At 46.4% G+C, this 27,660-nt stretch overlaps 1 protein-coding gene across 1 annotated transcript in view; it reads right to left on the bottom strand.

The window, feature by feature from the left end:
* The window catches only part of CLPB (ClpB family mitochondrial disaggregase), a 139,642-nt gene that overhangs the window by 80,779 nt on the left and 31,203 nt on the right, over positions 1 to 27,660 (bottom strand). Inside the window, exons 4-5 of the mRNA XM_075919632.1 lie at positions 12,893 to 12,996; positions 8,090 to 8,218 (exon numbers count right to left, since the gene is read on the bottom strand). Of these exons, the coding sequence (XP_075775747.1) occupies positions 8,090 to 8,218; positions 12,893 to 12,996 (233 nt within the window). The remainder of the gene's footprint in view (positions 1 to 8,089; positions 8,219 to 12,892; positions 12,997 to 27,660) is intronic.

Genomic DNA, 27,660 nt, shown 5'->3' with positions numbered 1-27,660 from the left:
ACTGCTATGCTTCGATGATGATTAAGATGACAAGGGACTCATGAGAGGCCAGGCTATGATGTGTTTCTGTTTTATAAAGGAAACGAATGTGGGTCGTCTCTAGAACCCAGGAGGAAAAGAGGGGAGGAAACTGCATTTCAAGGACCCAGATTTTCTCACTACATTGCTCAAGAGGGAGCACGCCCTCTGGGATTACAGTCAGAGAAACCCTGACTTGCTCTGCTGTCCTTGGAATTCAGACTAGCCACCACTCTGACATCGAACCACAGCTCTCTCTCTAGGTCCTTACCTGACTCTCTCATCACTGTAGTCTGAGCGCCCTTTCTAGCTTCCCTCAAAATTGCCTCCCAATGTTGATCCCTTCCAGAACACAGCCTGCTCTTATTCATTCCTCCATCTTGTAGCAGGTAGCTTTTAATTGCAGTCCTCACCACACATTAGCCCAATAACATAACTCCAAGGTACACGGTCAACTTGTGCCTAGATCTTGGACTTTATTTATTCTTCTATCATAAGCCCCCTGGCTCTGTATGTCAAATGGTGCTTAAATTTAAAAAAACAAACACAAGAAAACCAGACAGTAAAAAATGAAAAAACCCTCATATTTCCTGTTGTAGCCTCTATTAGCTTCTATCAGCTATACTGTGCTTGTCTGAAAAAGAGTAATTTTATTGGTTCAGGGACACCATCTACCTCCCACTCACCTAGGGCACTATATAAATAAGATAGGCAAAGGATTAGTTAGAGTTTACAGCAAGGAGCCTTGAAGCATAAACAAATACAGCACTTTGCTGGGAGTCTGAAGATCTGCACTCTTCCCAGCACTGACTCACAGTAGGCACTTGGGCAAGTCACTCAACCTTTCCGCAGCTCAGTTTCTCCAACTGTAAAAAGGGGACAAGACCTACCTGAGGGGCAGGCTGGGAAGCTTGACCAGGTTTGTAACACGCTTTGGAAGGGAAGGTGCTACAGGCGAGCAATGTGTTGTCATACTACGGATGGCCTAAAAACCTGCAGAGAGGTATGATCTTTGAATAAGGCCTTAGTACTATCATTCAGTACTATCATTCAGTAGATCAAAATGTAAATGTATTAAATCACCCCTAAAATCCAGTGACCAACATATGATACTGATTGCTGGTCTATCCTTCCTTCCGACCAATCAAACCCCAAACTCCTCCAAATCAGTCCAGCATTGAGTGAACGGAAAAGCAAATAGCTCGGAGGCTCCCACCCACTCCTTTAGAAAAACACTGCTTACGATGTCAGCTCGGGTCAGGAGACTGTGAAATGTCACCAACAACTGCCCAAAAGTATAACAGAACAGTGACTTAGTCTCGCGGTCTGCTGGGCACGCACACATGCTGACCACAAGGGGAGAAGGTCCTGGAAGGGTCAAGAGAGCCAGTGAATAGGCCACAAAAGGCCAAAGAGGTGGGGTGAGGGGGAGGTTGCCTGTAGCCAAGCACATGGAAGCTCCCCCTACAAAGCCCTGAAGAACGGGTAGTTGTTTAAGCCCAGAGAAGGGAGAGAAGCCGTGGTGGTAAATGGCTTTGGCCCTGAGGGCAGGACGGCAAGTGGAGGAAGTGTCGAGAGAGTAAATGGACACTTAGTAAAAAGGCAGGTGTAGGGAAGTATAAAGAAGGGAGTGAAGGGAGTCTGTTCCATGTCAGCAAACAGGAAACACCCCACTCTCAGATGTCAATGGCAGGCCACATGGTGAAATTATCCTCACAAAGGGCCTGCGGCAGGCACACTTTTAAAGGTGTTCGATCCCTACTTCTGAGGCCTTCAGACTCTCAGCTACATATTCATCTTGGATAATACTCGCAAGAATGTCCGAACCGCTGCTTTGTTAATGCACAGAGGGGGAGGGAGACCGTGGAGGCAATGCAATGAAAACCTCATGTCCCATACTAATCATGAACCAATACAATGAGAAATCTAACTTCAATGCACAAAATGTGTAAGATCAAAGGAAAGAGTTTGGAGAGACTTTGTAACAACCTCAGCCTGGCAGAATTCTGCTTCCCAAAGGAGACGTCATTTTATTTTGACTGGCAAGTAAAACACAATTAACGTTTCTCATAACCATGATGGCAAAGACACACATATGCTTTAGCTTTACTCACTGGGAATAGTCTCACTGACATCAGGGGAGGATAATGAAGTAGTGTTGTTGATGTTTTTGGGGAACTCCTCTTAAGCCTGTGTGGGCAGCATAGGGTTTCACTGTTCAAGCCTTGAAAGTGACCATAAGTGGCTAATGTTCAATGAGGCATTGGAGGGATAGGGAGCCAGGGGAAGAGAAGGGAAATGTGGTCAATGTGACAGGATAGGAAAATGATCTTCGCAGCACCGTTCTGACTAACGAGCATTGCAGCTGGATGGACAGAAAAAGCTGCATCTTAAGGAACGTCTACGCTTGGGGTGGCTTATAGAGAACAGACACGGCATACCCAGTGTAACAAAGCTCCTATGAAAACTTGGTGGGTCCTGTGCTTCCTGGCGGATTTGCTTGTTTCAGAGGCTCACAGCAGCCCACAATTTTAGGCACCACACCCAGGGCTTTACTTTGCAGTTTGCTAAGCTCTTTTCATCATTGGCTGACATATGGTAAAACGGAGAATAAACTCCACAGTCCTTTTCCCCAAGTGGAAATGGGGAGTGGGTGTTGGGAGGAACCCAGGCCCACCCTCTACTCCGTGATCCAGCCCAGGACCCTGTGACAGTAGCCGCTCATGTGAACCTGCAACAGCTGCTAGAATACAGCTCCAAGACCCACGGACTACTTCCCAACACCTTCCTTCTGTCCGGTTCGTTGTCCTAGCTGTGATCTCCTTTCTTCCTACTGCTGGCAGTGCTCTCCTCCTTCCTCCCAGATGCACCTACCCTGCCACTGCAGGCAAGCCTCTTTTATAGTCAGTCTGAACTGGTTTCTTAATTACCCCCAAGTGTCTTAATTGGGCTAGGCTGGCCTGACTCTGCAGGGCTGGCCAATTGGCCCCAGGTATTCCACTGCCCCGATTGCCTCTGCTGGTTCTAAACCAGCCCTTCCCCGTTACTCTGGCAGCAGGGATCTCCTCCGACTGAGGTTTATTTGTCGCCCCTCCACTATGTTTTTATAGCCCTCTGTTCTGACCCTGTCACACCAGCTATCGCAGATATAGACAGTAAGGCATGACCTAAGCGAGTAGAAGCCCTACACTCCTGAACCTGCTGTTTTTCCCAGTGTCATGTGGTGCTGCCCCTCGCCACCGGAGCCTTTCTCTGTGGCATGTAGCCATCCACCTCAGTGATCAGCTTAAAGGCAAGCTGCCTTTCATTGCAGCATGTAGCTACATTTGTCAATCCTGTAGTCTACATGCTGTTTTAAGGGCAGATATAGCTCGAAAGAAGTTATGCAGAAAGAATCTGCAAGATGGAGCCATAGGCCGTGTCTACACTTACCGGGAGATTGGTGCTGCGGGGATCAATCTTCTAGGGGTCGATTTAGTGGGTCTAATAAAGACCTGCTATATCAACCGCTGAGGGCGTTCCTGTCAACTCCAGTACGCCACTAGGTCAAGAAGAGTAAAGGGAGTCAACAGGAGAGTTTCTCCTGTCAACCCCCTGCAGTGGGAACACAGGTAGGTGGACCCCAGCTACGCTGTTCACATAGCTGGAATTATGTATCTTAGTTTGACATTGTCCTCTTGAGGTGAGGGCCTTGAGAGAAGTGCAAGCTGAAGATGGTGCCCAGGTTACTGGCCTGAGTGACTGGCAGGATGGTGGTGTTCAGAGTAATTGAGACAGAAGGTGACCAGGTGACCTGGGGGGAGGGGATCTGTTTTAGCTTTACTGAGCTTGAACTGGCAACTAGCCATCATTGAGGAGATGTCAGAGAGACAGGCCAGGCCCAGCTTTTACTCGGTATCTAGTGCCTTTGAAAATCTCCCCAATATGTGCAAGGTGCTGGAATGCCTCTGCGGGGAGTTAGAATTCTGCAGTATAAGCTCAGAGATGCTTTAACCTGCAAATCACATGGGGAAGGGAGTGAGTATGCAGAAGCGAGGCCAGTCTTTGAAAATTTAGGTCATAATGTATCTCACACATTGCAAATAGCTCTCCATTTCATCAACAGATCTGGCCCTTGCTATGGCACTATATGAGTGCTGTTATCCAATTTGGTTCCAGGCCCAAGAGGGTCTGTTTCTTGTTTTATTCTAACTCTGTTTCTACTGCCTGTTTGTTTTGGAGTTGATATCTCTGTGAATGAACTCTTCTGAAGTCAGGTCTGATCGCAGACTTCTGCTCGTGTCAGACTGGCACACTGGGGGTTGTTTCACTTAACTTTAAGACATTGTGGAAAAAATAATTACACTGAGTTCAAGTAAAAGATCCACATGTAATCTGCCGAAGCACTGGAATTCAAAGGCCCAATTGACATTCTGCCCTTTTAATGTGACCCACTGGAATTATTCTAAATATAAATTCAAGGCAGCATGTGAGAAGAACACGTTTCCAAAAGAAAGCTCTGATCCCGCACAGATGTGAGCACATGCCTAAAAGTACAGTTCCTCAAATCCATCCTCCAAACTCTCCTTTGCTGCAAGACCTACAGAAAAACTGATAATGACCAAGCTGCTGCTATGCTGAGACCACTGCTCCTCTCTCTCCATCAAGATTGGATGTCTTTCTAATAGATCTGCTCTGGGAATTATTTTGGGGGAAATTCTCTGGTCTGTGCTACGCAGGCAGCCAGACTAGATCATCACCATGGTCTCTTCTGACTTTGGAATCTATGAACCTCAGGACTGCAAGCTCTTTGGAGCAGGGACTTATAGTTTTGTATTTGTACAGGGCCTAGTACAAAGGAGCCCTGGTCTACAACTGGGGCTCCTGGGTGCTAAAGTAATACAAACAAACTCCACACTTTTCAACACTATAATTCACTGGCCCTACCTTTGAGGACCCCTTTGTGAAGCTACATTACCTGTTTTTTTTCCCCTTGTACCCTTTAAAATTCCCAGTAAGCACTTCAATCTGAGACACCAGGGCTGCGCAACCCGTGGGTGTCTTCCTGGGCGGTTGCAGTGCTGGGCCAGCTGCCATTTTGTTTTCCTGGCTCAGCATCCAACAAGCACGCAGCAGGGGTGGGAGAAGTGGCAGGGGAACGCTTGAAATTAAAGGGGCCGCAACAAAATGTTCCGTCCGGATTTTTTTTTTGCTCAACCAAAATTTTCCCGGCCATAGGGGTCACAAATTAAAAAAGGTAGAGCACCACTGTGATACACCACAGTTAAGGAGACTTTTGGGTTTCCCAAGCAGCAGTAATTCTCAGCATTCTCTGGGATATCTAGTGACATTGTTGTGGCATCTATCACAGCACCTGGAAAGCAGCATATCCCCTTCTGTTTCCTTTGTCTGGGCTCCTAAGGCCTCAGCCCACATTTCTCACTTTGAAGTCGCTAGGTATGTTTATTTGCACCACCTTTTCTTTTGGTGGCTCCCTGTCAGTGCTTCTCTCATGCTCAACAATGTATTTCTGGATGAGCGGTGGGCTCCCTGAGTGAAATTCTAACTTTCGGAAACAAAAGACATGACTATGCAATGAGCTTTTGCCATTCAGCAGGGCCAGGATCTTATCCTTAATTTTTCCCTTCTCTGTCTCGTTAATGGTTGAGTAAAGCTATTCACTGTGGTCACAAGGGTCTATCAATTTTCCTCCCAGCTCCTCCTAGGTTTAGTCTTCTCTGATGCCACATTCCTCTATCTTTCTCAATATGTCTGTACTGCACCGGCACCCAATATGTCTGTACTGCACCTTGTACAATGGGGTCCTGCCTTGTAGTCATAATCGCAACAGAAAAGTTAAAGGATTATAACAATTTATTGCTTATTAATTGTACAGGGAGAAATAAGAGTCCCAATAAATATCATAGAATCACAGAACACTAGAACTGGAAGGGACCTCGAGAGATCATCGAGTCCAGTTCCCTACCCTCACGGCAGGACCCAGCACTGTTTAGATCATTCCTGGCAGGTGTCTGTCTAACCTGCTCTTAAATATCTCCAGTGATGGAGATTCCACAACCTCCCTATGCAACTTGTTCCACTGTTTAACCACCCTGACAGTTAGGAAGTTTTTCCTAATGTCTAACCTAAACCTCCCTTGCTGCAGTTTAAGCCCATTGCTGCTTATCCTGTTCTTAGAGGCTAAGGAGAACAATTTTTCTCCCTCCTTGTGACACCCTTTTAGATACTTTAAAACAGCTATCATGTCCCCTCTCAGTCTTCTCTATAATTAGAAGGGAAAAGGGGAAAGATATAGAACTGGTGGCAGGGTGACATGAGTCTCTCTTACTAGACTGGTTAGTAAAATACTTGCCAAGGATGATCTAGATCAGGGCTACTCAACACGTGGTGGCTTGCAGCCTCATTGTTTGCAGCCCGCCGTGAGGTGTGGGTTTATGCGGGGCTCAACATGTGGCCCGTGGCTGTGAGCCAAAACAAAAAAGTAGTCAATATAATGGTCTTCTATTGATATGCATTTTAGTAGTTAAATTCCTGGACTACTGTTTCTCATTAAAAGTGCTGTCATACAGGTGGAAATGGCGTAAAAGTTGCATTTTATTAGTATCAGCAGAACTGACTTAAATGGGCTTGTGTGTTGTATAGTCTTGTCTTAATCTTTGTATTCATGCCTGACAGTGTGAAAAGTTATTTGCATATAAATTTGCATGTATATGCTACCACACTTAAGTTGCGGCCCTCGGCATGTGCTGTGAGCATCATTGTGGCCCCCAGGGCTTCCAAAGTTGAGTACCCCGATCTAGATTCTACCTAGTACTGAGAGAGGGGACTGGACTAGATGGTCTCTTCAGGTCCCTTCCAGTTCTATGATTCCATAAATGGAAATTTTTAAAAGTAGTGGAAATAAATTAATTATTACTAAGTCATTTATCAAGCACCATAGAGAAAAAAATAATAATAAAGCATGGCCCGTGTCCCTAGCCCATGAGTAAAATACTGCACATTGCTCAGGAAGGATGGTCTTGTGGTTTCTGTACTGGAGTGGGACTCAGATCAGGATTCCACTCCTGGTGCTGGCGGAGACTCCCTGGGTGACCCTGGTCCTCAGTTCTTCCTGTATAAAAGGGTGCGATGGGGTTTGCTCTGCACAGACTGTAAGCTCTTCAGGGCAGAGACTGTAATTTCATATAAGTATTTACAGCACCCAGCACAGAGACTCACCACCCAGCTAAAGCCTCTCGCTGTGTGTGCCTGATGTACAAATAAGCAATAATGGCCATGACATGGCAAGGGTGGGGGGATGGGGAGGAAGAGGATTATCCAAAAAGGGGTGAGGGAGAGATCAGAGGGGGCATTCTTCTTTCACTCCTGTCGTTCACTAAGGAGTTGCTCTCCTTGAGTTATCTTGCAATCTACATGACATGAACAGGGAGAGCCATGGCACTGGCAGCAGCTCAGCAAAGATTTGCTGCTAAGAGCAAACTGGAAAAGAACAAGTTGTCAGGAGAGATTCACAGATTTTAAGGCCAGAAGGGATCATAAAATCAACTCATCTGACTTCTTGTATAACACGGGCAGAGCCTTCCTGTCTATAGGCCGGTTTGGGGAGGGCGCCTGGGCCTCGAGTTCAGGGAGGCGTGCCCGGGGTTCCCCAAATTAAGGTTAGCTGCAGGGCCCAAGGGGATTACTTGGAGGGCCTGATGCAAGACAGCAGTAGGGGTCAAGCCCCCCTGCACTCACCACGGAAGCGAAGAGACCAGAGTTAGGGGAGGGGTTGCCCCAGAACCAGCACTCTCCTAGGGATGGCCCTGAACACAGGGCAGAGAATCTCAACTACTTATGCCTCACATTGAGTCCGGTACCTTGTGTTTGGCTACAACAACATTGCTCTGAAACCCTCCAGGCACGATATGAAGACACCAAGAGATGGGGAATATGGCCCTTTGCTTTACATGGTCATTTGTTCCCGGGTTCGCAGATACATCCAACATTGCAGTAAATCATAGTGAATACTATAAGGAGTGTATGCAGCCATGATCCCAATCCTGCAACTCCGACAAGCCATGGCTCTTACCTCCGTCTAGCAGCAATTTGACGGTCCCATAATCGTCAGCGAGCACAGCGTAATGCAGAGCCGTGCATCCCTTGAAACTGGCTCGGTTGTTCAGGCGGTTGTTGAAATCATCCTCCCGGGTTACCAGAACTGCAGAAGGAAAGGAGTGAACACGCAGTTCAATAAAATGAGGCAAAGTAAAGAGCCAATTGGGTTGAAAACTACCTGACTTTTCACAGGGTGAAATGACGCAGACTGACAAAATAAGCTACTTGGGAAGCAGTTAACACCCCCAGATGTCGTTCCTGAAGGATGAGAAGGCAAAGCCTCTGGTCACTCAGTCCCAACCCCCACACTACTCCTTCTGCAAAAGAACGATGGGAAGAAAGGGCAGTTTCATTCTTTCCCTCTCATTCTCCATCCAACTAGGTTTACCGGGCAGCCACAGACAAAAGAGGACAGCAGAAACTGCATAAAAATCCACTCTAGAGGCCAAACAGGCCATTGAAGAAACTGTTCTGAGACCAGAGTGAGGCCATGAGATCAGAAAGCCAGAAGATTTAGAGACAGCACTGACTGACCAACATCCAATAACCCGCAGCACAACCCTCTCATCTGTTAGGGGGCTCAGGCTCCTGCTCTGACCCCCTGCCTTAGACAACACCCTTTGCTGTATTCTTGACTGTTTTATTCTGTGGTTGTTGGTTTTGGTTGACGTTGCGTTTTAACGGCCTTTGATTTTCAAAGAAAGGGATGCTATAACACCAGCCATAGAACACTGACCCCTGCCATGTGACACGCGACCCCTGCCATGTACCTTTCATAACCCTGACCCATGTCACTCTTTCGTTACATTGCCCTCTCCCCCACGCTGTCAATCCTCAGAAGTGCAGCTACAGCAGCCTCTCTCCTGACTTGCCCTAGCCTAGCTGGAGTTATTTGGAAGGGCAGAGCCCCCTGGGGGAGGCAGCCTCTCTTGTAAAGCCCCACCATGGGGCATAAGTGACAGGAAGGGCCTTGCACATGCTGTGTCTGAGAGAATGTCACCGACGCGGCAGGCCACTTTCCGCTCTTGGATGCATAATGCTTAACTCCTATTGACTTCAGCGGGAGTTCATGTGCACAGCCAAAGACAGAACAGGCCCTCTGCCTGTACACTCCTGTGGGCAAGGACTTTGCAGTGAGGATCTTGTACAGCTCCGAGCACAGAACAATTGGTGACAGTAATAACAACAGACACAGAACTTGACGTGCCTATATTGCCTTCCCATAACTACCGTCCGAATTCAAAAATGCCTAAAAGTTGCAATAAAACCCAAATACAATATTGTAAGAGCCAAGCCCATTCCAGCCCTGCATCGCTGCTAATAAAACTCAGCACCTGCAAACAGAGCAATTAACATGACACTCCCCTCTTTCTGTGGGCATTTTCTATAAGCATACATGGTGCGTATGTATATTTATTTATTTTTCTTCATTTCCTATCCAGGGAGGGGCAGGATAATGAACTGCGTGCGTCAGGGAAGATGAATCTGAGATACTAGGGAGCAGTGCAGTAAAAAGATTAAAGTGTTATTATTGTTGGGTTTTTTCCCCCATGGTCCGTTGTGACAGCTCGGCCGTCATCTGTAAAAAATGTCTCAGCAAGAGATAATCATCGGAAACTCAATAAAGCGTCAGGGGAAGCCTCGTCTGCCATCAATCACTGGGTGCCTGGAAATTTTCAGGCCTCTGTCTCCCTTCCTGCCATCCATATAAATGTCTGCAATATATTTTGTGCAGTGCATGTGGCGTGCATCCCCCTGATTTGGAAGTTTTTATGAAAAAATATTTATACACGAAATATGCAAATCGGTTAAAAAAAGAGGCAGTTTCATTCTCTCCCTCTCTCTTTCTCTTTTTAAAAATGCAACTGAATTTATTCTTTTTAATAAAACATGTCAACCAAAGAATTAATACAACTTCTAACTGAATGGACTTATTTCTCCCCATCCCCCAAAATAAAATATATTAGTTTAGAGGACAGTATGCAGACAAAAATAATTAACTTTATTGGCTGATATACTTTGTCTTAAATAAAGTCTATGCACATGCATTATGTATTGGCACTCCATTGTCCATTTTTTTAATGTTGTTTCATGCATTTTGCATTTGCTACTACACCAGCCTGATGCATGTGTGTTTGCAGCTCCCCTTGAGGAGAGGGTTGGTAGAACTAATACGCTGCAGCGAGAGATGAGAGCAAGGAGCTTTTAAAAATAAAATAACATCCTGTCAAAATTGCTCTAGAGTTGATCCATCTTCTGAACGTGCATTTTATCCATGGCAAACGCTGAAAGATTACACCTTCATTTAACTTTATCTCACTTTGCGCTCCCAGCAATGAGGAAAACATGCTGTACTAAACCAATGGACAATCTCATCACATAGTTCTGTCTTTGCTACCAGACTAATTAGCACTATTTTATGCTGCATACAATGCAGGAGAAGCACTATTGGCCTCTGATAATGTAATTGGGTTTCCTACATTTACTCCACACAATAAGCAGGAAATGCTTAATTTCGGAGCCAAAGGTCACAGTGTAGAAGCTGTAGTTAATTTAGTTACAAGTGCCAGGAAAGGTTGAAGTTCTGGTAGCTGCACAAGTTGCGGGGAGGTGACTAGCAAACGGGAGCAGAAAGATACTGCTTAAACATGACTTCCTCAGGGAAGCCAGGCTGAATGTTTGGCACCTTGGACTCATCAGTTCTCACAAACTACGGCTTGTTTGCTGTGTAGATGGATGAGACAACTCGAAAGAGGCAAAGAAAGCAGTACTGGTGACTCAGTAGTTGATGCCCTTTCACCTGGTCAGGACTAAACCTACACCCCAATTTTGAGAGAACTGCTGTGCTGGAGCTTGTTTCAGTTCAGATGTGAAACAGAGATGCTGACCACAAAAGATTATAAAAGATCCAACTGCATTCAGAGCAGAGGCTAGCATGAATACCCTTGACAAATGCCAAAGAGGTGCAATCCATCTGTACACAGACCATTCCCCTGCAGTTTTGACTGGAGAAGTTGTTCAGGGTTTTACATCCACTTTCTAAAACTTGTGCAGTGTTGCTGGTGCAAGAGCCTCTTTATTTCACCCCAGAGGTGGCTGCATTTGAGCAGACGATGTGAATTTTCTATTTACAATTTTGCATAACATATTAGAATCTCTTCAGATAAGAGTGGCTATCTATCTATTTTTTTAGAGGGCTGAGGGTCTGTCTGTGAGTCTGTTTGCTCAAGAACTCCTTCTAAGCAGTGAGAGCTAGGACCACCAAATCTGGTAGGCACCTTCCTCTTATCCTAACTTAAAGCAAGGTCAGAAATGGCTGTGCCAGGAAAATGGGACGTGCCTGGAATTTGACTGTTTTCCATTACACGGAAAGGGAGGGGGGGAGAGGAGGTACACCTTCCTCACAGTCACTACTGGGGGCAGCTGCACCATTAAAGACTGGCCAGCTTAGAGATGTGAAAGGTTAACTAGTGGGAGCTGAAGAAGCTCCTTGCCTGCTGTGGGCAGGGGGCTGCTCCAGTTCTGCAGGAGACCCGTCACGGACAGGGGCAGCTCCAGTCCTCGTGAGGAGTAAGGGAAGTCAACAGGAGTGTTTGTCCCACTGACTTTCTGCTGTGGAGATAGCACCAAGCTCGGCTTAAGGTATGTCGACTCCCGCTACGTTATTTACATAATTGGAGCTGCGTACCTTAAGCCGACCTTGGATGTAGCATAGACCTGGACTTACACAAACCTTCCATCTCCATCCCTTCGATTAGACTGCATTTAAACTGAACATGAAGCAGTTTCTGAAGTGAGGCAACATTTCCAGTTTGAGCCCAGGAAACACAATTTTAGGATGCAGAATCCCCAGCAGGTCTCCAATGTACCATACTTGCATTTGAGGTTGGTAATGGGCAATCCAACCACCAGTCCCATAAAAACACTATGTAATAGTTTATCTTACAAAATGATACACATATATTAATTTACTCATTCAAAAACACCGAGCATTTTTAAAAGAACATAAGCTCCTGTGGCCAGCATCGCTCTGCTTTACAGTATTACAAGGAATATGTATCTCTCACACAAAACTATGTTAACAGAACATTACTGAAGCTGCAAAGCCAAACATACTTTTCATGGAGATTTGCTGATAGCATGGTGAGACTCAGGGTTCTAGGTTCCATTTCAGGCTCTGAAGGGAGAGTGTGCTTTTGTCACATTATTGGATTTTAATGTGAGCAGACAGGCCACTACTGCACCCACTGGTGTGTTTTTGCTCCAAATTCTGTGCAAAGTGGGCCATGTGAGGTGTCAAATGAAAGCTTATGCTTTGCTGATTCTATGTATGCTACTCATATGCTTGTATGATTTTTCTATGTACAGTAATGGAGATAGGCTCTGTACTTCTATTTAAGTGTTCTCTGTCTGAGAGGGAGCAATGCATCTGATGAAGTGGGTCTTTGCCCACGAAAGCTTATGCTCCAATAAATTTGTTAGTCTATAAGGTGCCACAGGACTTCTCGTTGTTACTGCAGAGGAGTTATCACAGCAGGGTGTTCCCAAGGCTCAGGGTATCGTCCTAGACTTTTGGAACTGCCACAAGTTTATATTTTTGAAGGCATGACATAACAGAACCATACCTAAAGAATGTAACAAATAGCATCTATCCAAGGGAAAGTAAAAAGTTCATGAGTGGATCAGAATTATCCAAAGACCTAAGTGAACTCTGTGCATACAGTGAACTCTGAGCATCTAGAGGTAACATGAACAAAAGGTTTAAGTTTTTTATTACCTTCCAATGAATGGAGTCCCTTTTCTTTGGCAGTCTCATACACACTGTTGAATTCGTCTCCAAGGTTTGGGTCAGCACCAGCTGCAAGCAGGATCTTTATCACGCTATTATAAAACATAATGAGAACATGATCATCAGGGACGTTTCTCAGAGAGATCTGATGGAACATCAGTAACTAGAGTCCTTTAGAGTCTGCAAAGGAAAAAATTATTAAGGCACATAAGGCTGGAGAGTACTGAGCAAAAATTTGCTGCCAGCAAAGAAGAATTAAAAAATATCACTGCTTAACAATATTAACAATCATAAGACAGCTGGACTGAGGAGGCATTTGGAGTAATGGGCGGCTCTGAAGAGCCAGGTCTTGTGAAATATATCTATGTTCACCACAGGTCAAGCCAAAACATCTGCACAGAAGTACCTGTGCACTGTATAGGATTGTGCAGGACAGCCAACCCGTAATTCACACTTAATGGTTGAAAATGCAGACAAGACACATCTAGCACACACTGTCTGATGTCAGACTAGCGAGACCCCTGCAAAAGACGGTTCCTCACAGTAGCCTCTACATTAAGGAAAGCAAAATGGAGTTATGTTGTTTTTACATATTTCGAAGGTGCTAGTCACCACATCTAAGTTCCATCAGACCAAAAGTGAGTGGGATGCCAATACCAAGCATGACAGAAGCTCAGTTAGGAAGCTGTGAGGTGGCCTATATATTATCTAGATTTCCACCCTTTGATACGATGCCTTCACTTGAGACTTGCACTCTGCATGGACACAAGCCAACGAGTCTGTCCTTGAAATGGGAGCACTCCTGCATTCAAGGTCAGACATGAAAAGCACAGCTCAGTCCTTAGCCCCTTTTCTGCCATCACAAGAGAAGGTGCATTCAAAATAAAACATTTAACAACTAACGGAGGCAACGCCATAGGAGCATTTTCCTGGAGACCCAACAACTGATGTGAAACAACCTGTGGAAAGAATCCAGAGCATGGAATGCAGCTGGAAGGATTCAGGAGACTAGTTGCTGTTTAAAATGAATACAGATGAAGAACATTCAGGGAAGTTTCCAGGAAGAAAGAGAGAAGGAAGAGAAAATGATGACGATGAAGAAGAAGCAGAAGGAGAAGGAAGCATGGAATGAGACTATGAGCCGAGGTGTGGTTTTGTTTGCAGACTGTCACTGAACTGAATGTGGTGATCACAACTGGCCAATGTCCATATCACAAAAATCATGGCTGTAAGTAACAATACTTGTCACCTTTAGCGACAGTCCTAGGGTGTGGCATACTGGTAGGGCAGTGAAGAGGGTTGAGGAATCTCCGTCTGTTTCTGCTCAAGCTCGTCTTCACCCCAAACCAAGACTGTCTCCAGAGCTGACCAATCTGTCACTATTCCCCATCATGACTATTCAGCACAAAAAGAGAGACAGGCTTGGTTTGGGGCGGAAAGATTCTGTGTTTCTGAATACAATCATCATCAGGCAAGAATTAGATTTCTTACTATTTCTGAAAGCAGCTTGAAGCCAGGCATTCTTTTTCCTGCGTACAGGCCTTCCACAAGAGCTAGCCAGTAAAATATTATATAGCATTCATCACCGGTGAAATCGCTTATGGAATGGCAGAAGTTCTTGGCTATATGCACCAGAAACTGACTGAAATGCATCTCCAGGCTGCATCTTGTCACTTTTAAAATCTACCTTAAATTCCCCCTCCCCCCCCTCCACCTCTTACGCTTTTATAGGAAATACAATTAGCAGAATGGAAGGCAGCTATTTTCTTTTTTAAATAAGATACATTAGCAGAGATGTATGTCTTGCCTTCCATAGTTCAAGTCTCAATTGTGTATAAAGTCCAATCTAGTGTACTGAGCACAAAGTGAGACTGTAGGGAATTCACATATGTCCACATCTTCAGGAGTTGCCTCAGATTTCAAAAGGTACCCAGCTGTTGGCATTTGACTCTTCTGAAATCCACACTCCCATTTTGCTCAAATTGAGCTCGCAAGATCAGAATAGTCTCTAGAATAAAAAACCTGCCCTTTGCATTATTTACCACACTCCCAATTATAGTGTCATATGCAAACTTTAACTCTGATGATGTTATATTTTCTTCCATGTCATTGATAAAAACATTAAACTGCCAAGAACCGATCCCTGTGGGATCCCACTGGAAACACTTCCATTCTATGACGATTCCCCATTCACAACATTTTGAGATCTACCAGTTAGCCAGATTTTAATCCATTGTGTGTGTGACAATGACATTTTTAATCAAAATGTTGCACAGTACCAGGACAAACCTCTTAGAGAAGTCTCTGTATAGTTATCAAACTTGTAATTTCATAAAAATCAAGTTAGTTTGGCAGAATATATTTTCCATAAGCCCAAGCTGATTTGCATTAATTCCATAACCCTCATTTGAAAGTATTAATTGAATCCTGTATTAGCTACTCCATTATCTCATGCAGGTTCAATGTCAGGCAGACAGTTCCATATTTACTAGAGCTATCCCATTTTTCCCTTTTAAAATATTGGCACAATATTAGCTTTCTTCCTTGTTCTGGAAATTCTCCAGTGTCCCAAGACTTATCTAAAAATCAATGTTAACAGTCTAATCAGCTCACAGGCCAACTCTTTTGAAATTCTTGGATGCACATCATCTCAACCATTGATTTTAAAAAGGTCTGTCTTTAGGAGCTGCTGTTAAACATCCTCCTTAGAGAATACTGAAATGGAAAAAGTGTCAGCATCATCATAAAATGAGACTATATCTGTTCTTTTTCCCAAACCCCAGAGCAGGAACATTCATTGAATACTTGTGGCTTTTTCAGCATTATTTTTGATTAGCTCTAACATTTCTATCTAGTACTGGACCAATTCCTTTGTTAGGATTCCTTTTGTTCATCCTATACTTTAAAAACTTCTTATTGTCCTTAACTCCGCTAGCCATAGATTTCTTATGTATCTTTACTTCCCACATCAATTTCCTACAATTCCTAGCCTCCAATTTATATTCACTACTATCAATTTCCCCCTTTCTTCCATTTGTTTGACCAGTACAGCCTTCCTCCTCAGCTGTGGGACAGCAGCTTTTGGGGCATTGAGTAAAGTGTTCTTAAATAATTCCCAATATCATTCACATTTTTCATAAATCCTTCTTCCCAGCTGATCTGGCTCATTGCTGTTTTTAGCTTTGTGCAATCAGCCCTTTTAAAACACCGAGGATATATATTATTGATTTGGACTTTATTCTGATGGAACACTGTAAATGTGACCGAGAAGTCATGATCACTGGTGCCATTTTTAATTATGTGATCAGTTTCTTCTCTGTCAAGATGAGGTCTAATATGCAATTCCCTGAGGTTGGAAGCAATACCTTCTGAGTTAGAAAATTGCCATCTGTAGTATCATGCATTTTGCTGGGTTGGATGACCACAGTGGCCCCTTCTGGCCCTTAACATGAACTCATGAATCGTCTCTAAACGCAGATTGCCTTAAGTGCACTGATGATACACGAGTGTGTCTTTATTATCCTGTGGATTCTACATTGGAAGGACTGTTTGGAGGAGATGTACAGCTGGATGCATTCCTGTTACCTCATTCTCTATCATCAGTAAACAGGTGCCAGAAAGGAGTCAGGGATACCAGGGAGCTCCTTCCCCTTTCGGGTCCCCTGTTCAAAGGTAACAAACCAGGTTAATGATACTGGCATCATCTTCAACCACACCCTTACCATGGAAAACCCCACATCTGAGACACAGGTACAAAATCTGTGATGGCGGGAAATTTTATTTGTGCAATTTGTACTAATGAAGTCCTTAATTATTCTGTCACAGACACACACAGCCAGAACTCTGACATTTACAGCTTGTCCAGATGCTCCAAGTTGGTATTGTTGCAATGTAAAACTCTTAACAATGAACGTTCTGACTACATTCAAGTTCTCCTCTTCAGCCTGGTCCTGAAGAATATCTGCACTGAAATATTGCCTGGATTTTTAAAGATCCCACAATTTCAGTTAAATTGACAGGCTATGACATATAATAGGGTCCATCCTCTCCAACTTAAGAATAAAGAAATCCCTCACTTTAAGAAGAATGAATCCACGTTCCAACATGAGACTTGAACCCACAACCTTTTGGCCAGGAGCTGAGACACAGTCAACAAATGAATCATAAACAATGACTCCTCTTCCTCGGCAACCCCATCCATCAGTTTTTCCCTTCATCCTGACAGTCTGTTGAGCATTCTTTCCAGGTCTTTATCCACCTCCATGCTCTCAGCAACTCTTAGGAAGGCTCTTTCTCTTCATCCAGAACTCAGACTGTGAAAGTTTCCTTGAGAATGTTTTGATTTCATAAAAACTTTGAAGAGCTACATAGAAGCAGTGTTGACTACTGGTGAGGGCAAGAGGACATGGAGACAGAACTCCCAGGTTTTGTTCTGTACAACTGTCTGCTTCATTTTCCCCATCTGTAAAATGGATATAACTACACTTCTCTAACTTATAAAGCTGTTGGGAGGTTTAATGTCAAAAAGCAGTGGCACAATCCATGCCTGAGACTCTAACCATAACTCTGAAAGTTGTAGTACAGAATCCTGTCCCAAGAAGACAGCTCTGATACAGTGTGTCACACATTCCAAACCAATTCCCATCAAACCACCATAAAAAGGAAATGAAAAGAGCTTGCCGGTCTAAACTCAAAAGGACAATTGTCTGTTGCATGATTAGCCTCTCTATCCAATCATCCTTCAAGCTAACTTCCTCCTTCAGTGACATGCGGTCCCCTCCAGGCAGCTAATGTCACTGAATTTTTCTTCAAAGAACCAGCCAGACATTTCTGGAATTACAAGTATTGACTGCACCTGCCCAATTTGCAGGTAATAAGACATTCAAGCAAATTAGCCTTTGCTAATAATGCAGTGATAATGCAATAGAAATACAGCCGTCGTCATACTCATCAATAAAGTGCATGAACATAATCAGAGGGAATAAGGCAGCTTGAAAAAATATCATATATAAAAACAAGGATGAAGTATGGTCTAGTGGTCAAAGCAAAGGACTGAGGTCCGGAGTCCTGGGTTCTGTTGCCAGCTGTCACGGAGTCATTGTGTGACAATGAGCAAGACACCACCTCTAAGGTCCTCAGTTTCCATATCTGTAAAATGGGGCTAATTCTTTCTTACCTCCCAGGGCAGTTATGAGGCTTAATTAAGCTTTATAACCCACATTACAATCCACTGATAACAGTGAACTGCAGAGGGGAAAGTATATTACAACATTATTTGTGTCCCAATCTTTCTTCTACAAGAACTCACAATTACTGCTAGAGAGCCTATGCTAAGGCTGTGCTCCCCTCCCTGCCCCCCATCCTATGATGTCCTTCCCGTTTATTCCCTCCATCAGGCTGCTGGGTATCTTTGGGAGAGTAATACTCACCGATCAGCAAGATGGCATGCTAGGAAAGAGGCCTGCAGCGTAAAGCCTGAGCTGTGAAGGCAGTTTCCTTCCATAACTCACCTGTGCTCAATAGCCTCATCAAGTCCTGGGTTTAATTTGCTGATCGAGTTTTAATTTGATCAGAGACAGAGGCTGCTCATGTGTGCAAATATAAATCTACATTGAGCCTGCTGATGACTCAGAGGGCAATGCTTAACTAAAGTTCACCGGGCAGTCTAATCGATTGCAGTAAGTGCTTTCTGCTTTGAGAGGCTGGGCCAGCGTATTGTTCACAGAAAAAGAGCAAGGCACCTGGGGTGAGAGAGCTGGGCTTGGCTGGGTCTGCAGCGCAAACCTACCAACACTTAGGCAGCTGGAGCTGGTGAACCAAGAAGGGCAGTGATCGTAGTGACCGGGAGTTACCGAACACAATGCAAGGGCTTTGAGGAGGGGCAGAGCTGGGCTTGTGGAAGCTACGAGTCCTGCTGGACACAAAGAGGATCCCTAGAATAGTTATATCTTAACTTCTGTAGAACTCAGCATGGGAGAGGAGAGGCGGAAGGAGCAGTTACTTACCTTCCCGTAACTCTGATTCTGCAAGATGCTGTTATCCATGTGAAGCCCAAACTAGATGCACACGTACCCTATGCATGCAAGATCAAAATCTTTGGACTAGCAGAGTTCACAGAGCTGCACCTGGACCATGTATGCCTTCTCTCCCCAATAGGGTGCAAATGGCAGAGCAGCTGCAACCGTCCCTCGTTCCCTTGCTAATGCAGGATCCCAGCCAAGGAGGACTCCAAAAAGCAGGAATGGAGGGTGGGTCAGGGGAGTCAAATGGACAACATGACTTCAAAGAGCCAGGGTTATTGTGCCCATGGCATACAGGTACTTTGCTAAAAGTCCTCTGGACTGTAATACTTTGTTTCATTTCAGTTGCCGGGTTTAGCGGGCAGGTGCTGGATGATTTTGGTGGCTTGTGATATACATGAGGTCCAATTAGATTCGTCGTTCTCAAACTTTTTTTTCACAACCCAGGTGAAGAAAACTGTTGATGACTGTGAGCCAACATCATTATATTTTGACTAGAGTGGGGGTTCTAGGACGGGGCCAGGAATGAGGGGTTGGAGTGCAGGAGGCTGATGCTCAAGGTTTGGGTGCAGGCCCACCTCCGACAGCTCCTGGTCAGTGGCACAGCAAGGGTACTAAGGCAGGTTTCCTGCCTGACCTGGCACTGCAGACCGCGCTGCAATGCAGAAGCAGCCAGCAGCAGGTTCAGCTTGTAGGTAGAGGCACACAAGCGTCTTTGTGCGCTGTTCTCGTCCATGAGCACCAGCCCCCATGGCCCTCCCATCTAGGAGCCGGACCTGCTGCTGGCCGCTTCCAGGGTGCAGTCTGGTGCATGGTGCCTGGACAGGCAGGTAGCTGCCTTAGGACACCCCACTGATCACCTGGTCACCCTATAGCAAGGCGACCCAGTGCCTGACATTCCATGACCCAGTACAGGGCAGCAACCCAGCATTTGAAAGCCACTGGACTAGATGAAGGGGTGGTTCTTTCTGGCTTTAAAACCCATGGCAGCAGGGTACGTAACCATTCTCTCTTCTCTGTATGCGTGTGTCCCACTCCAGGCCACGGATAAGCTGTGCCCCAACCGGAAGGTGGGGTTGAGGTGGTGTGACTGTCACTAACTAAACAGTGATGGGAACGCTGCCCTACCAACTCTGGCCTCTGACCCTGGACCTATGTCAAGGGTTTAGTTTAATAAGAGCCAGGGAGTTCTTCCATGTAGCTGCCTATTTGGGGCCAAAGGCTCCGACTCTGCAGGTGCTCTGGGGCTAGAGCACCCATGGGGAAAAATTAACAGGTGCTCAGTACCCACCAGCTGCCAAGTTGCCCTCTCTGTCCCTTCTCCCCAGCGCCTACCACCCACTGCTTGCCCCACTGACTAACTCCTCCTCCTCCCTGCCAGTCACCGCAGATAAGCTGTTTTGCAACATTCAGAGCTCCAGAAGGAGGAGGGAGAAGTGAGGATACAGCACACCCGGGGAGGCAGTGGAAAGAGATGGGAGGTTGGGGGAAGGGGTAGAGTGGGTGTCACGTTACTGGATTTTAAGGGGAGCAGCCAGATCACTGCTGCACCCATGGGGGGGCTGCCCCAAAGTCTGTACAAAGGGGGCCGTGTGAGGTGTCAAATGAAAGCTTATGTTCTATAGATTTTATGTACGCTATTCATGTACTTGTGCGATGTCTGTATGTGGAGTTATGAATATGGACTCTGTGCTTATACTGTGGATGTTCTCTGCGTGCTCTAAGGATGGAAGGTCTAATGAATGACTATGCAAATTAACACAGTGCCAAAGGGCAATGGCTCTCAAAATGCCCAATACACATCTGAGGAATTTGTCTGGGAACATGCAAAACAGCCAGGGCAAAATGGCTGCTGACATATGAAACAGAGATAGGTCACTCGACCATATGACCTGCTCCACTTGAAAGGTACCAGGGAGATAAAAAAATGCCATGAGGTGGTCTCCATCTTGTCTTCAATTCTGTCACTGATTCCAGATGCAGCCTTGCAAGGGACAGCGAGCCGGGAAGGATTGGCGACCCTTCCGGACATAGGATGTACACCAGAGACTTTTAAGAAAGCAGTGTGTAACATCTCTGCTGAGAGCCTGCATTGAGAATTTGGTGATTGGTGCATGTAATGTATTTTCTTTAATAACCTTACTCTCCACCTTTTCTTCTTTTATTAATAAACCTTTAGATTTTGGATTCTAAAGGACAGGCCCAGCGTGATCTTGTGGGTAAGATCCAGAGTGTAAATTGATCCAGAGTGTAAACTGACTGGGAACTGAGGCTGGTCTTTTGGGACCGGGAGAACCCATTCGGGGTAGGGGAGACTGGGTTCTGTAACCCCTCACCTGTGTGTTAGGCCCAGGGCTGATTGTGGCACAGGGAGAGCTCGGGTGTCTGAGGGGTTTTGCTCGTGAGGCTTCCTGCTGGCCGGATTGGGTGCTCAGTGTCACTGGTTTGTGGCCTGTTTGGGAAAGGTCTCCAGTCAGGGGCTGTAAAGAGCCCTGATTTTTCACCCTGAGCGGACGGCCTCAGCGGTGCCCAGACCCAGCTTGGTCCATCACAGTGGGGGCAAGCTTGGGGCAGAGCGGGGGAGTCATGCACTACCCCATCTACAGTGAAGTCGGCCCCTATGCTTGTGGCTATTCCACCCTTTATGCCCTTGAGTGAAGGCACAAGGACATAACTTGTTCAGACATGGCCTTACGACACTGCTTCTGAAAAGATTTCAGTCTTGTGTGCATGGGGTGTATATGTCCCAAGCAGGGATGTAAAATGTTCCCCAGTAAGCATTAAGCTTACCAGAATGCTTCCTGGGTAACCGGTTAACCAGACTCTAAGCCATATTGAGCCAGCGGTGGGAACCAGGCCAACTCAGAGCAGCAGGTGGGGCTGCATAGCAAGCAGGAGGGATCCCGGCAGAGGCAGGCAGGGCCCCAGCAACCGTGACAGGGACAGGTGGGACCCCAGCCCTGGGCACCTTTGCAGCAGCCCCTGCAGGGTGAGGCAGGACCCTGGCTGCACCGCAGCAGCCTTGCCATGTGGAGGCAGGGCTCCAGCCACAGTGGCCCCATCACACCTACTCACAGCCCTGGTGAAACCATTGCCCTGTGCTGGCCCACCAACGGTTAACCAGTTAAATGATACAATGTTAATTGTTTAACTGTTTTGAATGATATTTACATCCCGAATCCCAAGCATTGGATCCCCTCAGGCTCGGCCTCGAATACTATACAGCAACATCCAGAGCACCATGTCCAAGGATTGCCATTAAAGCCTCCTCTCCAACTGGCTCTATGCAAAGGCAGATCAGCCCATATCCACCCAGCTAGCACATTATGCATTCAAGTCAACATGCCAACAAAGCACTCGTCTCTAGAAGCTTCAAGATATTTATCCCAGCTGCCTACCTCTGCTTCAGAGACCTCCGAATTATATGCCCAAAGTGGAAAGCCTGAAAGAGAGGCCATGAAGCAGACATATGTACCTAATATAGGTACTAGACTGGGCCAGTTAATCATATTATTGCCTATAGACACAGACAAGTCACACTCCTTAGAATGTACCCACTGATCTATACCATGCATGATATACTAACAGTACTAACAAAAACCGTACACAGCACATTAGAGGTACAAAGTGCTCTTCTCTTAGAGGTGCGATATATTCCCTAACCGCGAACAGCTTACAACTGAAACCAGGCGAGATGCGGGGGGGGGGGGGGGGGGGGGAAGAGGGCTTAGGGAGCATGAGAAGCAGGGAAGACTTGCTCTGATACCGAATCATTCTGTAGTCTTGGTCTAGTCATTTAATCTTTGTGTCTTTATTTTCCTCCACATCCATGAAACACAGCACGCCAACTAGTCAAAGTGTTACCTACTATGCAAAAGCCCTGGTACAAGTAGGCATCAAGAGGCAGTCTAGCTGGATGAGAACCAAAGATCTCTTCCCCTGCAACCTGCTGGAATGCAAGCAGCCTGCTAAATTCAAGAATAATCTTCCTAGTCCTCCCCACAACCTTCCAACCAGCTCTGAGCACAATGGTGCCATCATGATGGACAGGAGCTGGCAATTTACGGAGGCTGCAAGTGCAAACCAGTTTGCAGATCTATCCCAGAATGCTCAGTGCAGCCCTGCCTGTAAAGTCTTTTCACTGCTTTGTGCCTCTGTTTCCCCACATATCCAATGGGGTTAATAATAATATTTACCTCTCACACAGCAGGTTGTGAGGAAGTTAATTCAAGATTTTAAGCCATTCACTTTACTCCCTCTGGGGTAGCATAACTAAAATGTTCTGTCTGCAGTCCATGTCTCCTTCAGGGTCCCACTTACAGGGCAATGCTGCAATGTTTAAGGCGCCCATGCTACAAGGCAAATTCAAATATAAGAAAAATAAAAAATATATTTCTCTCAACATCAGTTTTTAAAAAATCTAAACGATGCTGATGGTGTGTTTTTACACTCAGCCTAACCTAAACGACCTGGCAGTTTCCCTTTATTTTTATTACAATATTGCAGTAATGTGGAGAGGCCCATCATGAGGTCAGCGCCCTTTTCTGCTAGGCGCTGTACATGCACATAGTGAGAGACAGTCTCTGCCTGCAGCTGAAATAGACAAACAACCCTGACCTAAGAGGAAAGGTGAAAAAAAACCTGGGTACGTTTAGTTTACAGAAAAAAAAGCTTCAGATATGTTGAGGACTGTTATAAAAAAAGATGGGAGTCAACTGCTCTCCATGGCCACTGAAGGTGGGATAAAAAAAATAAAGAGTTTAATTTGCGGCAAGAGAGATTTCAGTTAGGTATTAGGACAAGCCCTTTTAACTATACAAGTAGTTAGGAACAGGCTTCCAAAGGAGTTCTATGGAATTCTTATCATAGGAGGATTTTAAAATCAGTTTATACAAACACCTGTCAAGTATGGCCTAGGGATGATCCTGCCTCAGCACAGGAAACTGAACTAGATGACTTTCCAGAGCTCTTCTAGCCCTACGTTTCTATGATTCTAAGGCACACGAGAGGAGAAACTGAGAGAGAGTGAGCAAGCGAGCGAGGATATGACTCACCCAAAGTCACTGGTTACAGCAAAGCTGGGAATATAACACTGATCACCAGACACCACTCTAGTGCCCTACCACCTGGACCACACTGCCTTCATTCTATTCTTTGATGAAATACCCATTTCTAATATAACAGTGCTGTCAACAATGACTGAGTCCAAGCATAAACATCAAAGCTGAATCCACAAGTTTCTGACACTAAAATTAACAGGGCCATATCAGGATGCTACAAATGCATATCAGGATGCATGTCACATAAGGGGAAGTTACTCACCAGGTGTAGTAACGATCGTTCTTCGAGATGTGTCCCCGTGGGTGCTCCACTCTAGGTGTCGGGCTCGTCCCGGCGCCGCTGATCGGAGGCTTTTCGTAGCCGTAACTGGCCGGACCGCGCATGCGCGGCAGGCTTCGCGCGGTTTCCTCAGTCACGCGGTCCGGCCCCCCCGCCAGTTCCTGTCACCGTCCGGAATCTGCAATGAAACAAAAAACAGACCCGGAGCGGGGAGGAGGGCGGGACGTGGAGCACCCACGGGGACACATCTCGAAGAACGATCGTTACTACACCTGGTGAGTAACTTCCCCTTCTTCTTCGAGTGGTCCCCGTGGGTGCTCCACTCTAGGTGAGTACCAAGCAGTAACCTCCATGCGCACCGGGTCAGTGTTCCTCCGTAGAGGCTAGAACTGCGGACGCTACTGCTGCGTCCGAGGACCAACGTCGCACAATCGCATAATGATGAACAAAGGAGGTGCTAGAGGACCAGGTGGCTGCTCGGCAGATGTCGCTGAGAGGCACACCTCTAGCAAATGCAGTGGAGGTGGCCATTGCCCTAGTGGAATGCGCAGCAGGCTGAGAAGCGAGAGGTTTTCCCTTCAGTGAATGACAGGTTGTAATGCAAGCGGTAATCAACCTAGCTATGCGTTGACTGGAAAGAGGGTTGCCTTTAGAGCGCTGTGCTATGGACACAAGTAGTCTGTCCGTGCGTCTCCATGAGCGTGTTCTGTCTATATAAAACGCGAGTGCTCGTCGCACATCGAGCATGTGCAGCAAAGTTTCTGACGAAGAAGCATGCGGTCTAGGGTAGAAGGCAGTTAGAACTATGGGCTCATTAATATGAAAGGAAGTGTTGACCTTGGGGATGAACGCTGGGTGTAGACGTAAGGTCACTGTGGTCTTTGAAAAGGAAGTGTAGGGTGGACTCGCCATCAACGCCCCTAACTCGCTCACTCTTCGTGCGGAAGTGATAGCCAATAGGAATACTACCTTCATCGATAACATTCGAAGTGGTATTGATGCCAGCGGTTCGAAGGGGGGATGCATAATTGCCCGTAGGACCAAATCGAGGTTCCAGGTTGGTGGAGGGGGCCTGTGGGGCGGATGCAGGTTCACTAGGCCTTTTAGAAACCTTTTAGTAATTTGGTGGGAAAAAATCGAAGTACCCTGCAGAGGTTCATGAAAGGCACTGATCGCTGCTAAATGAACTCTCAATGTAGCCATGGCCAGACCCAAGTCATGGAGGTGGAGGATATAGTCCAGGATGTGTTGTAGAGGGGAAGTAATAGGTTGTACGTTTATAGCTTGACACCATTGCTGGAACCTGTGCCATTTTGCCAGGTAAGATCTCCGAGTAGAAGTCTTTCTGCTACTCATAAGAATTGTTTTAACTCGCTGTGAACAAAGGTGCTCGTCTTGTCTGAGCCAGCTATGAACCACGCTGTGAGGTGAAGCGACTCGAGTCTGGGATGCAAGAGGGCTCCCTTCTGCTGGGACAACAAGTCTGGGTGAAGGGGGAGTGTCCACGGTGGGCGTATCGACAGCCTGTGCAACAGCGGATACCACGGCTGTCTCGGCCATGCCGGAGCTATTAAGATGACCGTCGCTCGCTCGAGCATTATCTTCTCGAGAGCTCGCGGTATTAGGACCGTCGGGGGAAACGCGTAGAGGAGGGGTCCCGTCCAAGTCATTAGGAGAGCATCGCCCAGAGACCCTCTTCCGATCCCCCCTCTGGAACAGAACTGGGGACACTTGGCATTCTGCGTCGTGGCAAACAGGTCTAGTTTCGGAGTTCCCCATTTGCGAAAGATGTGTCGAAGAACGTCTGCCCTCATTTCCCACTCGTGATCTACTGGGAATTGTCTGCTTAACGAGTCCGCAATAACATTGCTGATGCCAGGTAAGTACGATGCCATGATGGTTACATCGTTCCTTATGCACCAGTTCCACAACCGCACTGCCTCCGCACAAAGGGAACGAGATTTGGCACCCCCTTGCCGGTTTATGTAGTACATCGCCGCTACATTGTCTGTGAGTATCCTGACCGCGGCATGCCTTATGCGTGGAAGAAAATGCTTGCATGCCAGGAAAATGGCCCGCAACTCTAGGAGATTGATATGGTATGTGCTCTCTATGGTGGACCATTTGCCCTGAACGCGGTCGCTGTCCATGTGCGCTCCCCAGCCTATGAGAGATGCATCTGTTGTTATGAGCATAGAAGGCTGAGGACGACGGAACGGAACTCCGGAGAGGAGCGTCTCCGTGCGTTTCCACCAGCGTAGAGAGTCGTGAACGTGAGGCGGTGGAATAACTGCCTTGCGGATGCTGTCTTTCTGAGGCAAGTATACCTTCCGTAACCAGTGCTGAAGGTCCCTGAAGTGGAGTCTGGCGTGAGGAACCACGAAAGTGGTGGAAGCCATGTGGCCCAGGAGGCGGAGGCATGTATGCACAGACACGGTCGGAGCGATATCCAGGACTCTTATCAGATTCTGTATGGCCTGAAATCTGTCTAAAGGTAAGTATGCCCTTTCCGTGACCGAGTCTAGTACTGCGCCTATGAACTTTATAGTTTGCGTCGGGACAGTGGTCGACTTCTGCTCGTTTAATATCAGGCCGAGCGAATCGAACGTGTTTCTGGCCAACGAAACCATTTGTACGGTCTCCTGGTGCGTTGGGGCCTTTATGAGGCAGTCGTCCAAGTAGGGGAATATAAGGACGTGCTGCCGTCGTAGGTATGCTGCAACTACCGCCAGCGTTTTCGAGAAGACTCTGGGAGCTGCCGCTAGACCGAAGGGAAGAACTCTGTATTGGAAATGGTCGTTGAGCATTGCAAAGCGTAGAAAGCGTCTGTGTGCCGGGTGTATTGTAATGTGAAAATATGCGTCCTGCAAGTCGAGGGCCGCAAACCAATCGCCGCGAGTCAGAGACGGAATTATTGTTGCTAATGTCACCATCTTGAAACGCATTTTTCTCAGATAACGATTGAGAAGTCGCAAGTCGAGAATCGGTCTCCATCCTCCTGACTTCTTTTCTGTCAGAAAGTAACGGGAATAAAACCCTTTCCCCCAGAACTCTTTCGGGACTCTTTCTATGGCTCCTATGGCGAGCAAGCGTAGGACCTCCTGTCGCAAAAGAGTTTCGTGAGAGGGGTCCCTGAAAAGGGACGGGGTTGGTGGGTGGGAAGGGGGAATTGAAGTAAAGGGAATGGTGAAACCCGATTTCACTATGTCCAATACCCATTTGTCGGTGGTTATCGCGGCCCAACGATGATAATAGGGCCGAAGACGATGATGGAAGATGGGAGAGGTATTGGTAGTAATTGCGGTCGCGATTGGTACGATTGCGCCCTCGACAGACCCGTCAAACCTGTTGTTTGGTCTGCGGATGATTGTTCGCCCTGGAAGGTTGCGGTCGCCG

This window comes from Pelodiscus sinensis, chromosome 1 (genome assembly GCF_049634645.1).
Source record: "Pelodiscus sinensis isolate JC-2024 chromosome 1, ASM4963464v1, whole genome shotgun sequence".
NCBI lineage: Eukaryota > Metazoa > Chordata > Testudines > Trionychidae > Pelodiscus > Pelodiscus sinensis.
Note: the sequence above shows the minus strand (reverse complement) of the source record. Positions and strands in the feature narration are given on the sequence as shown.